The sequence below is a fragment of the Callionymus lyra genome, chromosome 17 (assembly GCF_982586985.1).
Source record: "Callionymus lyra chromosome 17, fCalLyr1.hap1.1, whole genome shotgun sequence".
In the NCBI taxonomy this organism is placed as follows: domain Eukaryota; kingdom Metazoa; phylum Chordata; class Actinopteri; order Syngnathiformes; family Callionymidae; genus Callionymus; species Callionymus lyra.
Window position 1 is genome coordinate 25,125,433 of NC_141834.1, and position 15,121 is coordinate 25,140,553.

At 46.6% G+C, this 15,121-nt stretch overlaps 3 protein-coding genes across 19 annotated transcripts in view; all 3 read left to right on the plus strand.

The window, feature by feature from the left end:
• cspg5a (chondroitin sulfate proteoglycan 5a) overlaps positions 1 to 8,225 on the plus strand; it is a 20,812-nt gene extending 12,587 nt beyond the window's left edge. For 2 of the 15 annotated variants that reach the window (XM_087812870.1, XM_087812869.1), the window contains exons 4-6: positions 1 to 67; positions 4,046 to 4,102; positions 7,690 to 8,225. The exon at positions 1 to 67 is cut by the window's left edge. In XM_087812870.1, coding sequence (XP_087668996.1) covers positions 1 to 67; positions 4,046 to 4,102; positions 7,690 to 7,854 — 289 coding nt within the window. In that variant the 3' untranslated portion in view covers positions 7,855 to 8,225. Of the gene's footprint in view, positions 68 to 4,045; positions 4,103 to 4,403; positions 4,501 to 7,689 lie in introns of all 15 variants that reach the window. The other 13 variants (XM_087812876.1, XM_087812875.1, XM_087812882.1 and 10 more) reach the window with 10 other exon arrangements.
• Positions 8,226 to 8,742: 517 nt separating this feature from the next.
• Positions 8,743 to 12,363, plus strand: elp6 (elongator acetyltransferase complex subunit 6). Of its 2 annotated transcripts, XM_087812544.1 has the most exons (8): positions 8,743 to 8,849; positions 8,923 to 8,992; positions 9,062 to 9,140; positions 9,301 to 9,371; positions 9,604 to 9,728; positions 10,867 to 11,065; positions 11,121 to 11,276; positions 11,333 to 12,363. In XM_087812544.1, exons 2-8 carry the CDS (start codon positions 8,939 to 8,941, stop codon positions 11,438 to 11,440), a joined length of 792 nt encoding a protein of 263 aa, XP_087668670.1. In that variant the 5' UTR covers positions 8,743 to 8,849; positions 8,923 to 8,938; the 3' UTR covers positions 11,441 to 12,363. The 2 variants fall into 2 exon arrangements, with proteins under 2 accessions (XP_087668670.1, XP_087668669.1); XM_087812543.1 differs by having other exon boundaries at positions 8,749 to 8,992.
• Positions 12,364 to 13,453: 1,090 nt separating this feature from the next.
• scap (SREBF chaperone) overlaps positions 13,454 to 15,121 on the plus strand; it is a 31,527-nt gene continuing 29,859 nt past the window's right edge. For both annotated transcript variants that reach the window (XM_087812888.1, XM_087812889.1), the window contains exons 1-2: positions 13,454 to 13,601; positions 14,671 to 14,864. In XM_087812888.1, coding sequence (XP_087669014.1) covers positions 14,743 to 14,864 — 122 coding nt within the window. In that variant the 5' untranslated portion in view covers positions 13,454 to 13,601; positions 14,671 to 14,742. The remainder of the gene's footprint in view (positions 13,602 to 14,670; positions 14,865 to 15,121) is intronic.

Below are 15,121 nucleotides of genomic sequence, written 5' to 3' on the forward strand. Positions count from 1 at the left end.
GTGCGACTCTCCTCCTGTCGTCCCTCACGCTCGGTCTTTGGCTTACTATGATAACATAATCTGTCAGGTAACGTGTCTCTCCTTCTCGCCTGCATCTCCTGCATGAGTGTGTGAGGAGGACCAGGAGTTTTGTCAGACCAACATCATCATCGTTTCTATAGTGACTGTTGTTCAGCTTGTTGCCGTGGCGACGGCTTCATGGTCACTTTGACATTGTAATCTTCTGCGGTGCTAATCTGTCGACACACAGCTGACCTCACATCTGCTCTGACAAAACTCCCACAATCCTTCAGTGCCATGGTCTCACAACAGTGCCCCCTGGTGGCCATGTCAGCCATGTTGACCACGTCTGTGAGTCTGTGAGACTAGTTGACAACAGCAAGTTAAGCTTGATCGACTAGTTTAGACGAAGCCAACCAATCACTAGTTGGCCAGAAGATGATCATGTCCACTGACCCGGAGAACCCAACTGACCCTCTGACAGACCCCTGGCTGTCCATCACCTCCTCCTACACCTGTCCATCACCTCCTCCTATACCTGTCCATCACCTCCTCCTACATCTGTCCATCACCTCCTCCTACACCTGTCCATCACCTCCTCCTACATCTGTCCATCACCTCCTCCTACACCTGTCCATCACCTCCTCCTACACCTGTCCATCACCTCCTCCTACACCTGTCTATCACCTCCTCCTACACCTGTTCATCACCTCCTCCTACATCTGTCCATCACCTCCTCCTACATCTGTCCATCATCTCCTCCTACATCTGTCCATCACCTCCTCTTACATCTGTCCATCATCTTCTTCTACATCTGTCCATCACCTCCTCTTACATCTGTCCATCATCTTCTTCTACATCTGTCCATCACCTCCTCCTACACCTGTCAATCACCTCCTCCTACACCTGTCCATCACCTCCTAATACACCTGTCCATCACCTCCTCCTACACCTGTCCATCACCTCGTCTTACACCTGTACATCACCTCCTCCTACACCTGTCCATCACCTCCTCCTACACCTGTCCATCACCTCCTCCTACACCTGTCCATCACCTCCTCCTACACCTGTCCATCACCTCCTAATACACCTGTCCATCACCTTCTTCTACACCTGTCCATCACCTCCTCCTACACCTGTCTATCACCTCCTCCTACATCTGTCCATCACCTCCTCCTACATCTGTCCATCTCCTCCTCCTACATCTGTCCATTATATTCTTCTACATCTGTCCATCATCTTCTTCTACATCTGTCCATCACCTCCTCCTACATCTGTCCATCACCTCCTCTTACATCTGTCCATCATCTTCTTCTACATCTGTCCATCACCTCCTCCTACACCTGTCCATCACCTCCTCCTACACCTGTCCATCACCTCGTCTTACACCTGTACATTACCTCCTCCTACACCTGTCCATCACCTCCTCCTACACCTGTCCATCACCTCCTAAAACACCTGTCCATCACCTTCTTCTACACCTGTCCATCACCTCCTCCTACACCTGTCCATCACCTCCTCCTACACTTGTCCATCACCTCCTCCTACACCTGTCCATCACCTCCTCCTACACCTGTCCATCACCTCCTCCTACACCTGTCCATCACCTCCTCCTACACCTGTCCATCACCTCCTCCTACACCTGTCCATCACCTCCTCCTACACCTGTCCATCACCTCCTCTTACACCTGTCCATCACCTCCTCCTCCACCTGAACATCACCTTCTTCTACACCTGTCCATCACCTCCTCCTACACCTGTCCATCACCTCGTCTTACACCTGTCCATCACCTCGTCTTACACCTGTCCATCACCTCCTAATACACCTGTCCATTACCTCCTCCTACACCTTTCCATCACCTCCTCTTACACCTGTCCATCACCTCCTAATACACCTGTCCATTACCTCCTCCTACACCTGTCCATCACCTCCTCTTACACCTGTCCATCACCTCCTAATACACCTGTCCATTACCTCCTCCTACACCTTTCCATCACCTCCTCATACACCTGTCCATCACCTCCTAATACACCTGTCCATTACCTCCTCCTACACCTTTCCATCACCTCCTCCTACACCTGTCCATCACCTCCTAATACATCTGTCCATTACCTCCTCCTACACCTGTCCATCACCTCCTAATACACCTGTCCATTACTTCGTCTTACACCTGTCCATCACCTCCTCCTACACCTTTCCATCACCTCCTCATACACCTGTCCATCACCTCCTAATACACCTGTCCATTACCTCCTCCTACACCTTTCCATCACCTCGTCATACACCTGTCCATCACCTCCTAATACACCTGTCCATCACCTCCTAATACACCTGTCCATTACCTCCTCCTACACCTTTCCATCACCTCCTCATACACCTGTCCATCACCTCCTAATACACCTGTCCATCACCTCCTAATACACCTGTCCATTACCTCCTCATACACCTGTCCATCACCTCCTAATACACCTTTCCATCACCTTCTTCTACACCTGTCCATCACCTCCTCTTACACCTGTCCATCACCTTCTTCTACACCTGTCCATCACCTCCTCTTACACCTGTCCATCACCAACAGAGAGCTGCTAATAGATTTTTGTAAAGAAGTGTCTTGCTAACGGTCGTCTCTTGCTAATGGTTGTATCTTGCTAACGCGTCTCTTGCTAACGGTTGTCTCTTGCTAATGGTTGTATCTTGCTAACACGTCTCTTGCTAACGGTCGTCTCTTGCTAATGGTTGTATCTTGCTAACGCGTCTCTTGCTAACGGTCGTCCCTTGCTAATGGTTGTCTCTTGCTAACGGTCGTCTCTTGCTAATGGTTGTCTCTTGCTAATGGTTGTATCTTGCTAACGTGCGTCCCTTGCTAACGGGTGTCTCTTGCTAACGGCTGTGTCTTTCTAAAGGTTTTCTTTTGCCAACGGTTGTGTCTTGCTAACAGTCATTTCTTGCTAATGGTTGTGTCTTGCTAACGGTCTTCTCTTGCTAATGGTCGTCTCTTGCTAACGGCTGTGTCTTGCTAACGACTGTGCCTTGCTAATGGTCTTCTCTTGCTAACGGCTGTGTCTTGCTAACGACTGTGTCTTGCTAACGACTGTGCCTTGCTAATGGTTGTCTCTTGATAACGGTTGTGTCTTGCTAACGGTCTTCTCTTGCTAACGGTTGTGTCTTGCTAAGAGTCATCTCTTGCTAACGGTTGTCTTTTGCTTACGGCTGTGTCTTGCTAATGGTTGTCTGTTGGTAACGGTCGTCTCTTGCTTACTAGTGTGTCTTGCTAACGGTTGTCTCTTAATAATAGTCATGTCTTGCTATTGTTTCTCACTATAGTTATTTCTTGCAGGCGTCTCCTACTAACAGTTGTGTCTTGCTAACCTTCGTTTTTTGCTAACTGTTGTCTCTTGCTAACGGTCCTGTCTAACTAAACAATGTCTCTTGTTTACGGTCGTGTCTTGCTAGCAATTTTCTTTTGCTAACGGTTGTGTCTTGCTAATGGTTGTTTCTTGCTAACGGTTGTGACTTGCTAACGGTTGTGTCTTGCTAATGGTTGTCTCTTGCTAATGTTCGTCACTTACGGCCTACTCTTGCTAACGGCTGTCTTATGCTTATGGTTGTGTTTAGCTAACGGTCATCTCTAGGCGTTTGTCTCTTGCTACCGGCCGTCTCTTGGTAACGGCTGTTCCTTGTTAATGGTTAGGTTTAGCTAATGGTTGTCTCTCGGTAACGGCTGTTCCTTGCTAACGGTTGTGTTAAGCTAACGGTTGTGTCTTGCTACCGGCCGTCTCTTGGTAACGGCTGTTCCTTGCTAACGGTTGTGTTTAGCTAACGGTTGTGTCTTGCTACCGGCCGTCTCTTGGTAACGGCTGTTCCTTGCTAACGGTTGTGTTTAGCTAACGGTTGTGTCTTGCTAACGGTTGTGGGAAAGATTCTGCCTAGTTGTCTCCTAAGGTATCAGCTGATGTTCAGTTCTTGTATTTCATGGTCTTTCTCTCACCTGTGTCCATCCGTCTGCTGGACCTTCATAACTTGTGCCTCCTGCCCCTCCTTCAGAAAACCATGAGCAGATATACGTGGGAGTGTAAGACCAAAGAGGAGTCGGACTGTGAGGTAAGACGCACAAGACCCTGACCACCTACTCTCCGCCCACCTCTAGGCCCCGCCCAACCCGTTAACCATCATCCCAGGCATTCTAAACGATCTGGTCGTGAGCAGATTCTAGATGAAATCAGAATCATCTCAAATGTTGGTCACATGTCAGACTTTAGTCAGGTGACCTCATGTTTCCATAACTCATCCAAACCCATCTTCATCATCAAAGTCCTCATCATCACCACCCCCCCGACGCCCCTCTCCTTCTCCGGTGCCCCCCCACTGTAAAGACTTGACACAAACCAGAACCCTGTTCCAGTTTCACGCTGACGGAAGGACCGAGGCTCAGTTCCCTGTGACCATGGAGGTGACTTACCCCCACGTCCTGCCCGAGGTCACTATCTAGTCCAGCCACGGTCAGTCACACACTTTCAGGGGAGTGTGTGTGTGTGTGTGTGTAAGTGATGTTGAATATTCATTTAATTGATGACCTAAAAATATATCTGTCCATCTACACAAACACTCATAAGTACACACTCACACACAGTATCCATGTGATGAAGGTATGTCTCTGACGATACAGGGTCTTCAAGAGCTGCCAAGTTTTGTGTGTGTGTGTGTGTGTGTGTGTGTGTGTGTGTGTGTGTGTGTGTGTGTGTGTGTGTGTGTGTGTGTGTGTGTGTGTGTGTGTGTGTGTGTGTGTGTGTGTGTGTGTGTGTGTGTGCACGCACTTGTTCTCGTCAGACCGAGGTTGTGCTGATGCTGGTTGATCTAAAGGACCTAACTTGAGTTGATGACTGCTAAAATGCTAATATTGCTAACACACTCAGCCTCAGATGCTAATGTTGCTAACACCCTCACCCTCGATTGCTTATGTTGCTAAAACACTAACCCTCGGATGCTAATGTTGCTAACACACTAACCCTCAGATGCTAATGTTGCTAACATACTAGCCCTCAGATGCTAATGTTGCTAACATACTCGCCCTCAGATGCTAATGTTGCTAACATACGCTCAGATGCTTATGTAGCTAACACACTCCCCCTCAGATGCTAATATTGCTAACATACTCACCCTCAGATGCTTATATTGCTAACACACTCCCCCTCAAATGCTAATATTGCTAACATACTCACCCTCAGATGCTAATGTTGCTAACACACTCACCCTTGGATTCTAATGTTGCTAACACACTCATCCTTAGATGCTAATGTTGCTAACACACTCACCCTTAGATGCTAATGTTGCTAACACACTCATCCTTAGATGCTAATGTTGCTAACACACTCACCCTCAGGTGCTTATTTTGCTAACATACTCACCCTCAGAGGCTAATGTTGCTAACACACTCACCCTTGGATTCTAATGTTGCTAACACACTCATCCTTAGATGCTAGTGTTGCTAACACACTCACCCTCGGATGCTAATGTTGCTAACACACTCATCCTTAGATGCTAATGTTGCTAACACACTCATCCTTAGATGCTAGTGTTGCTAACACACTCACCCTTGGATGCTAATGTTGCTAACACACTCATCCTTAGATGCTAAGGTTGCTAACACACTCATCCTTAGATGCTAAGGTTGCTAACACACTCATCCTTAGATGCTAAGGTTGCTAACACACTCATCCTTAGATGCTAGTGTTGCTAACACACTCATCCTTAGATGCTAATGTTGCTAACACACTCAACCTCAGGTGCTAATGTTGCTAACACACTCAACCTCAGGTGCTAATGTTGCTAACACACTCACCTCATACATCTGAATGAGCTGAGACACGTTAGAACTGCTGATGTAGCCGAAGTGACCAAAATCAATTGGGATTTGATTCTGCTGTGCTATGAACTCTGGTTTGGTCCTTTATGCTTGTTGTTAAAGCTCAGTGGAAAGTCTTTGATTCCAGGAAACAGAAACTGGTGAGTCAGAACATTCTCAATCAGATCCGCAACAGCATCTGGATCAGCACTGATGCAGACTCAGGTCTGTAGTCTGGATCGTTGAAGCACTGATGCAGACTCAGGTCTGTAGTCTGGATCATTGAAGCGCTGATGTAGACTCAGGTCTGTAGTCTGGATCATTGAAGCGCTGATGTAGACTCAGGTCTGTAGTCTGGATCGTTGAAGCACTGATGCAGACTCAGGTCTGTAGTCTGGATCATTGAAGCGCTGATGTAGACTCAGGTCTGTAGTCTGGATCATTGAAGCGCTGATGTAGACTCAGGTCTGTAGTCTGGATCGTTGAAGCACTGATGTAGACTCAGGTCTGTAGTCTGGATCATTGAAGCGCTGATGTAGACTCAGGTCTGTAGTCTGGATCGTTGAAGCACTGATCCAGACTCAGGTCTGTAGTCTGGATCATTGAAGCACTGATGCAGACTCAGGTCTGTAGTCTGGATCATTGAAGCACTGATGCAGACTCAGGTCTGTAATCTGGATCATTGAAGCACTGATGCAGACTCAGGTCTGTAGTCTGGATCATTGAAGCACTGATGCAGACTCAGGTCTGTAGTCTGGATCATTGAAGCACTGATGCAGACTCAGGTCTGTAGTCTGGATCATTGAAGCACTGATGCAGACTCAGGTCTGTAGTCTGGATCATTGAAGCGCTGATGCAGACTCAGGTCTGTAGTCTGGATCATTGAAGCGCTGATGCAGACTCAGGTCTGTAGTCTGGATCGTTGAAGCACTGATGCAGACTCAGGTCTGTAGTCTGGATCATTGAAGCACTGATCCAGACTCAGGTCTGTAGTCTGGATCATTGAAGTGCTGATGCAGACTCAGGTCTGTAGTCTGGATCGTTGAAGCACTGATGCAGACTCAGGTCTGTAGTCTGGATCGTTGAAGCACTGATCCAGACTCAGGTCTGTAGTCTGGATCATTGAAGCACTGATGCAGACTCAGGTCTGTAGCCTGGATCATTGAAGCACTGATCCAGACTCAGGTCTGTAGTCTGGATCGTTGAAGCACTGATGCAGACTCAGGTCTGTAGTCTGGATCATTGAAGCACTGATCCAGACTCAGGTCTGTAGTCTGGATCGTTGAAGCACTGATGCAGACTCAGGTCTGTAGTCTGGATCATTGAAGCACTGATCCAGACTCAGGTCTGTAGTCTGGATCATTGAAGCACTGATGCAGACTCAGGTCTGTAGCCTGGATCATTGAAGCACTGATCCAGACTCAGGTCTGTAGTCTGGATCGTTGAAGCACTGATCCAGACTCAGGTCTGTAGCCTGGATCATTGAAGCACTGATGCAGACTCAGGTCTGTAGTCTGGATCGTTGAAGCACTGATCCAGACTCAGGTCTGTAGCCTGGATCATTGAAGCACTGATCCAGACTCAGGTCTGTAGTCTGGATCGTTGAAGCACTGATCCAGACTCAGGTCTGTAGCCTGGATCGTTGAAGCACTGATGCAGACTCAGGTCTGTAGTCTGGATCGTTGAAGCACTGATCCAGACTAAGCTCCACCTCAAGTCAAGAACCATCTGACTAACTGGTCAGTTGTTGAACTCAAGTCCAGTTTCTGTTTCTCAAAGACATCATTGCGTCATTGATGCTAACGGTCTCTCCGCCTCCTACCCCCCCCCCCCCCTTCCTGGGTAGGACGTCCTTCCCTCTCAGAACAAGTTGGAGGACCCAGTGAAGACCCCGCCCCCAGTGGACGACCCCCTCAACATCCACAACTCTCTGACCCCCAAACACGAGAACCACAAGGTCGTGGGTGAAGAGAACTCATCTGAGAACTCGCTTCAGAACAACATGATGTAAAGAAACAAGTCCTTCAGCCACACCTCGGGACGCACCCACGACCCCCGACCCCCCAAAGTGATGAAGCAACCAGCCTGCCAACCCCAGTCCAGCGGGCACACTGCCACCACCAGCTCCTCCTCTCACCCCTGTTGCCACTTTTGCAGCCCTTGTTGCTGTCACTCTACTGCCCCTACCTGTGTGACTTACACTCACCCCCCCGCCTGCTCGTGTGTTTTGTAAACCATAAGATTTAACTGGTGAACGTAAGATGATGCTTGATTCAATCCTTCTCCTCCTTCTCTTCTTCTTCTCCATCTTCTTGTTTTTCTTTTCTACTTTTTTGAGAACAATCAAGATTCTGACGTTGAAATAAACCTTTTTAACTTGAACGCTGTCCTTCCTGGTCTGTCAATCACACACACACGCACACACACACGCGCGTATTGTTTGGGGTCTCTCCAAAGGTGGGGGAGGGGGTGTCTTTTCATCAGGAGTAGGGGGTGAAGTTTTGTGTGGGGGTAACCACACATGTACACATACAAATATATAAATATATATAAGTGTGTGTGTGTATAAACATATTTATATATACATATATCTTTATGACTAAAGTTACACATTGATGATGTACAAAATATTAAGTTTTTATCAAAATAATGTAATTTATTTGAAAGCACACTACTGCCATCTAGTGGACTTTTAGTATAACTACATCCATCATTCTTAATACAATTGTTGCAATAATAAAGTTCGATTATTACAACTATACAACACATGTTCAATGTTGGTACAAAGAGTTACAACATTAAACACATCCTTTAATTTCTGTTCCCTTATTTAAAAAAAGCTTTTAAAAAGACGTTCGCGTAAGAGGCGTGTGACGTCATCACGTAGGAAGTGGGGGGACAGAATTTGTAGCGACACCGGTCTGACAACAACAACTGCTGCTGAAAGAGTAAACAACTAACGTAATATAACTAACTTAATAACTAGGTCACGGGGTCAGGACACACGTGCGTCTGCTCGATAGCTCGTTAGCTTAGCATCTCCACAGTCACGACCAACTCGTTTTTGTTTCATCTCCAGAAACTTAAAACTCACGATGTTTCCACAACTTAACGCCGTTCTGGGCTGGACTCCTGCCGACATCACCCAGGTGACACACACACATACACACACACAGGTGCGTGTCGCGGACACGTCACTAATGTTGTGTTGCTTTCAGGGACAGTTTGTGTTGTTGTCAGACAGACGCAGCGACGCTTCCTTCCTCGTGCATCACTTCCTGTCCTTCTACATCCGAGGTGAGTCCACGTGACTTGTTCTGGGCTGATGACGTCTGCAGGTGCGAGTCATGACTAAAAGTGTGTGTCTGTCTGTGTGTGTGTCTGTCTGTCTGTCTGTCTGTCTGTCTGTGTGTCTGTGTGTGTGTGTGTGTGTGTGTGTGTGTGTGTCTGTCTGCAGGTCATTGCCGGGTGGTCTTCTTGGGGCTGGTCCAGTCCTTCAGCCACTACAGCGCCATCTGTGGGAGGCTGGTGAGACTCGTTTGAGGAGATTCATCAGAGCAGCAGAAATTTATTGTGTGTATATGTGTGTGTTTGTGTGTGTATATGTGTGTATATGTGTGCATATGTGTGTGTGTGTGTGTGTGTGTATATGTGTGTATATGTGTGTGTTTGTGTGTGTATTTGTGTGTGTATATGTGTGTGTGTGTGTGTGTGTATATGTGTGTATATGTGTGTATATGTGTGTGTGTTTGTGACACAGGGGGTGAACCTGTCTCAGGCCAGAGAGAAGGGTCAGCTGACTTTCTTGGAGGGTCTCAAAGACGCTATGAACGTGTTGAGTCCTGCTGAAGGACAAACAGGAAGTGGACCTATGGACTTCCTGCTGTAAGAGATTCTCACTTCCTCCCACATAACAGTTCTTGTACGATGATGATGAAGATGAAGATGAAGATGATGAGGATGATGATGATGATGAAGATGAAGATGATGAGGATGATGATGATGATGAAGATGAAGATGACGATGATGACGATGATGAAGATGATGATGATAAAGATGATGAAGATGTTGAAGGTGATGATGATGATGATGATGTTGATGATGATGAAGATCATGATGATGAAGATGAAGATGAAGATAAAGAGGAAGAAGATGATGATGAAGATGAAGGTGATGATGATGATGAAGATGATGATGATGATGAAGATGATGAAGATGATGATGATGAAGATGATGATGATGATGATAAAGATAATGAAGATGATGATGAAGATAAAGAGGAAGAAGAAGATGATGATGTTGATGATGAAGATGATGATGATGATGATGATGATGTTGAAGGTGATGATGATGATGATGATGTTGAAGGTGATGATGATGATGATGTTGAAGGTGATGATGATGATGATGATGATGATGATGAAGATGATGATGATGATGTTGAAGGTGATGATGATGATGATGATGATGTTGAAGGTGATGATGATGATGATGTTGATGATGAAGATGAAGATGATGATGATGATGATGATGTTGAAGGTGATGATGATGATGATGTTGATGATGAAGATGATGATGAAGATGATGATGATGATGATGTTGAAGGTGATGATGGTGATGATGATGATGTTGAAGGTGATGATGATGATGATGATGATGATGTTGAAGGTGATGATGATGATGATGATGTTGAAGGTGATGATGATGATGATGATGATGTTGAAGGTGATGATGATGATGATGTTGATGATGAAGATGAAGATGATGATGTTGAAGGTGATGATGATGATGATGATGATGTTGATGATGAAGATGATGATGAAGATGATGATGATGATGATGTTGAAGGTGATGATGGTGATGATGATGATGTTGAAGGTGATGATGATGATGATGATGATGTTGAAGGTGATGATGATGATGATGATGATGATGTTGAAGGTGATGATGAAGGTCATCTGGGAACCGAGCCTTGCTGGACCGGCCCGGCTGGTGTTTACACTCGTTCTCGTTGTCTCCTCAGAAATCCTGCGTCTGGACTCTGTTCTCTCTTCCAGTCTGTCCGGTCCAGTCTGTGTGGTCCAGGAGGGGGCGCTGTAGAGTGGGGACCCCCGGTGCTGCTCGTGGACGACCTCAGTTTGCTCCTGAGTCTGGGTGTAGAGGTCGCGGCTCTGCTTGACTTCAGCCACTACTGCAGAGCAACCGTCTGCTCCCGGCTGCAGGTGAGACACATGCGTTGCCACGACGACAGACTCTGAAGCTGGTGGTCTCCTGCAGGGCAACATGGTCCTGCTGGTGCGATGTGATGGTCTGGAGGACGAGGAAGACCAGGAAGACTCTGAGAGGCTCCTGAAGGGCCTGACCCACCAGAGTGACCTGACCCTCCACGTTCAGGGTCTTCACACCGGCTACTGCAGGGACATCCACGGCCAGGTGAGACCGCCGCTCTGTTGCCAGGATCATCGTTCCATCTTCTGGTCCTTGTCCAGGTGCAGGTGAGCTGGAGGAACCGGACCAGCACCAAGCTCCTGCAGTACAAAGTCCAGGATAAAGGAGTGTCTTTCTTTGCTCCGGGGACATCCACAGCCGTCCTGTAGAACCGTCCAGTCCAGCTTACAGACCAACATGCTTCTGAGTTTCCATGGCAAAGGCTGACCCATCCGGCTGACCTGTGTCCAGCTGGTGTAGCGATAGTGTCTCGATAGTGTCGCGATAGTGTCGCGATAGTGTCGCGATAGTGTCTCGATAGTGTCGCGATAGTGTCGCGATAGTGTCTCGATAGTGTCTCGATAGTGTCGCGATAGTGTCGCGATAGTGTCGCGATAGTGTCGCGATAGTGTCTCGATAGTGTCTCGATAGTGTCGCGATAGTGTCGCGATAGTGTCGCGATAGTGTCGCGATAGTGTCTCGATAGTGTCGCGGTAGTGTCTCGGTAGTGTCGCGATAGTGTCACGATAGTGTCGCGATAGTGTCTCGATAGTGTCGCGATAGTGTCTCGGTAGTGTCACGATAGTGTCGCGATAGTGTCTCGATAGTGTCGCGATAGTGTCTCGATAGTGTCACGATAGTGTCGCGATAGTGTCTCGATAGTGTCACGATAGTGTCGCGATAGTGTCTCGATAGTGTCACGATAGTGTCGCGATAGTGTCTCGATAGTGTCGCGATAGTGTCTCGGTAGTGTCGCGGTAGTGTCTCGGTAGTGCCGCGATAGTGTCTCGATAGTGTCGCGATAGTGTCTCGATAGTGTCGCGATAGTGTCGCGATAGTGTCTCGGTAGTGCCGCGATAGTGCCGCGATAGTGTCTCGATAGTGTCTCGATAGTGTCGCGATAGTGTCGCGATAGTGTCGCGATAGTGTCGCGATAGTGTCGCGATAGTGTCGCGATAGTGTCGCGATAGGTTCGCGATTCTGTCGCGATAGTGTCTCGATAGTGTCTCGATAGTGTCTCGATAGTGTCTCGTTAGTGTCGCGATAGTGTCTCGATAGTGTCGCGATAGTGTCTCGATAGTGTCTCGATAGTGTCTCGATAGTGTCTCGATAGTGTCGCGATAGTGTCTCGATAGTGTCGCGATAGTGTCTCGATAGTGTCTCGATAGTGTCTCGATAGTGTCTCGATAGTGTCGCGATAGTGTCGCGATAGTGTCGCGATAGTGTCGCGATAGTGTCGCGATAGTGTCTCGATAGTGTCTCGATAGTGTCGCGATAGTGTCTCGATAGTGTCTCGATAGTGTCGCGATAGTGTCTCGATAGTGTCGCGATAGTGTCGCGATAGTGTCGCGATAGTGTCGCGATAGTGTCTCGATAGTGTCTCGATAGTGTCGCGATAGTGTCGCGATTCTGTCGCGATAGTGTCTCGATAGTGTCGGTGGTTTCAATAAAGTTTGACGTCGTGTCTCCAAACATGCCTCTATCTTCTGATACGACTGTCACAAGGTGTCAGAGCCTGAAGTGTGTGATGATGACTCATCATTATTTAAGTGATGATGACTCATCATTATTTAAGTGATGGTGACTCATCATTATTTAAGTGATGATGACTCATCATTATTTAAGTGATGATGGCTCATTATTATTTAAGTGATGATGACTCATCATTATTTAAGTTATGATGACTCATCATTATTTAAGTTATGATGACTCATCATTATTTAAGTTATGATGACTCATCAGTGCTTCAACGATCCCGACTACAGACCTGAGATTTGACTTAAACATATGATTTAAATACTATAAAAAATAAATCAACCATATAATGTAATTTAATAAACGAGGTGAGTATCATTTATATATTTAAACTCCGTCATATCGAGGGCAAAACAAAGCATTGAAACGCAGACAATAATATAATAATAATAAATGCGATATGTTGAAAATACTAGTTTACTTTATTAAGCACCGTTATTATGTTTGAAGTCATCTTAGTTGATTCTTTTAACGCTTTTTCCATAAAGTGTTTATTTAAAAAATCCGACCTGTACGTTGTATAAAACGTACATTAAAACAAAAAAAAACAACTTTATTGATAAAACGAACAGTCTTGCGTTTGTATTGTCGGCCGCACATGCGCAGACCAGCTCGTCATCAAAACGCTGCAGTGCCACGTGCGCACGCTGGAGGTCGCTATGGGGTCAGAGGTCAAAGGTGAGAGGTCCCCTGTAGCTCTGGTTTGACGAATGAGTCCACGAGAAGATCCAGGAGCAGAAGAAGGACCAGAACACCTGAGAAGTTCATCTTCCTCCCGATCTGAAGACAGCTGAGGTCGGTAGCATCGTTAGCATCGTTAGCATCGATGAGTTTGCTCTTGACCTCAGAGAACCAGTGTTTATGTTCTGCTTCGTGCTAGCATGCTAACATGCTAACATGCTGCTCCTGCGAGCGTGAGTCATAAATAACACAATCTCCAGATGAAACACTTTATCAGGAGAATCTTTAGGCTCAGAAATGTCCTCGAATACGTCTTTGAACCTGGTTCCGCTCGCCACGAGTTCCGTTAGCATCACGTTTGTTTGTTTTAATGTGGGTCGTATTGGGTTTGTGTGTCTCCAGTGTGTGTCTCCTGTGTGTTGTTGTTTATCAGATGCTGGTTTAGTGTCAGGTGAGCGTGTTAGTTAGCACGTTAGCTAACGTTACTAACAACTGCAGTGTGTGTTGTTCAGATATTCAACAGGTGTGAACAACACAACACTTGTTGTTGAGCAACTTACACAAGACCACAAGTTGTGAGTCTTCGCAGACCTTCCTGACGTGAGTGTGGTTAGAATGAACTGTTGTGACTGACCTGAGGTTCATGTGTGAGGCCGGACTGTTGAGCAAAGACACACTGTTCACTCTGTACAACAACAACACAACTTTAGTTTAACATGTCGACTGCTGAGTCAACATGTCGACGACGAACAACTGAATGAGACCGTTGTGTTACCGTCCTTCACACACACACACGCGTCTACACAAAGACACACACACGGACAACTCTACACAAAGACACACAAAGATGCACACACGGACAAAGACACACTCATTCTAGACATGCATCTATTACTTTTTGTTGGAAACTTTTGAATGAAGTATTTATGATGTTTTGTATGTAATGATTGTATTTATGTATTATTCAATTGTTTTTACATGTCTGATGACTACTGACTCCTTTAAGAAACATCTTAAGACGTTTCTATTTGTTCAGGCTGGTCTCGAAAAGCGCTATATAAATAAATATTACTTACTTACTTACTTACACACACACACACAGTGAAAAGAAAAGCAAACCTGTGTCTTAAGTGACTCACACGGGTCTTCGGACCGAGGTTCTGATCCTGTCCTCGCTCCTCAGGTCCGTGGATGCTGCGCCCCGTTTTCGGGTGCCCGGCTGACCCTCATGGCTGGCAGTTGACCTCCCACCAGGATGATGCTGCGTGAGCAGCTGAGGGAGAAAATCTCTGCGGCGTTCTACCGCCACGGGCTGCTGTGCGCCTCCTATCCAGTTCCCATCATCCTCTTCACCTCGGCCAGCATCCTTACCTGCTGGTACGTGACCCACTGAACCCCTATAACACCGAGCTCACCGCAAGCGCCGGAACGTGGGTTGCAACATGTGCAACGAGGCGTGAAACTAGGATTCGCTGCATACATGATGGTTCAGGCAGGAAGTGATGAAAATAAGATTTTTCTGGTCAATTTCCAAAATAAAACCCTATTGGCAGACGGTGGCAGAGCTCATACTTCATAACCTCTCTGTCTTCATAACCTCTCTGTCTTCATAACCTCTCTGTCTTCATAACCTC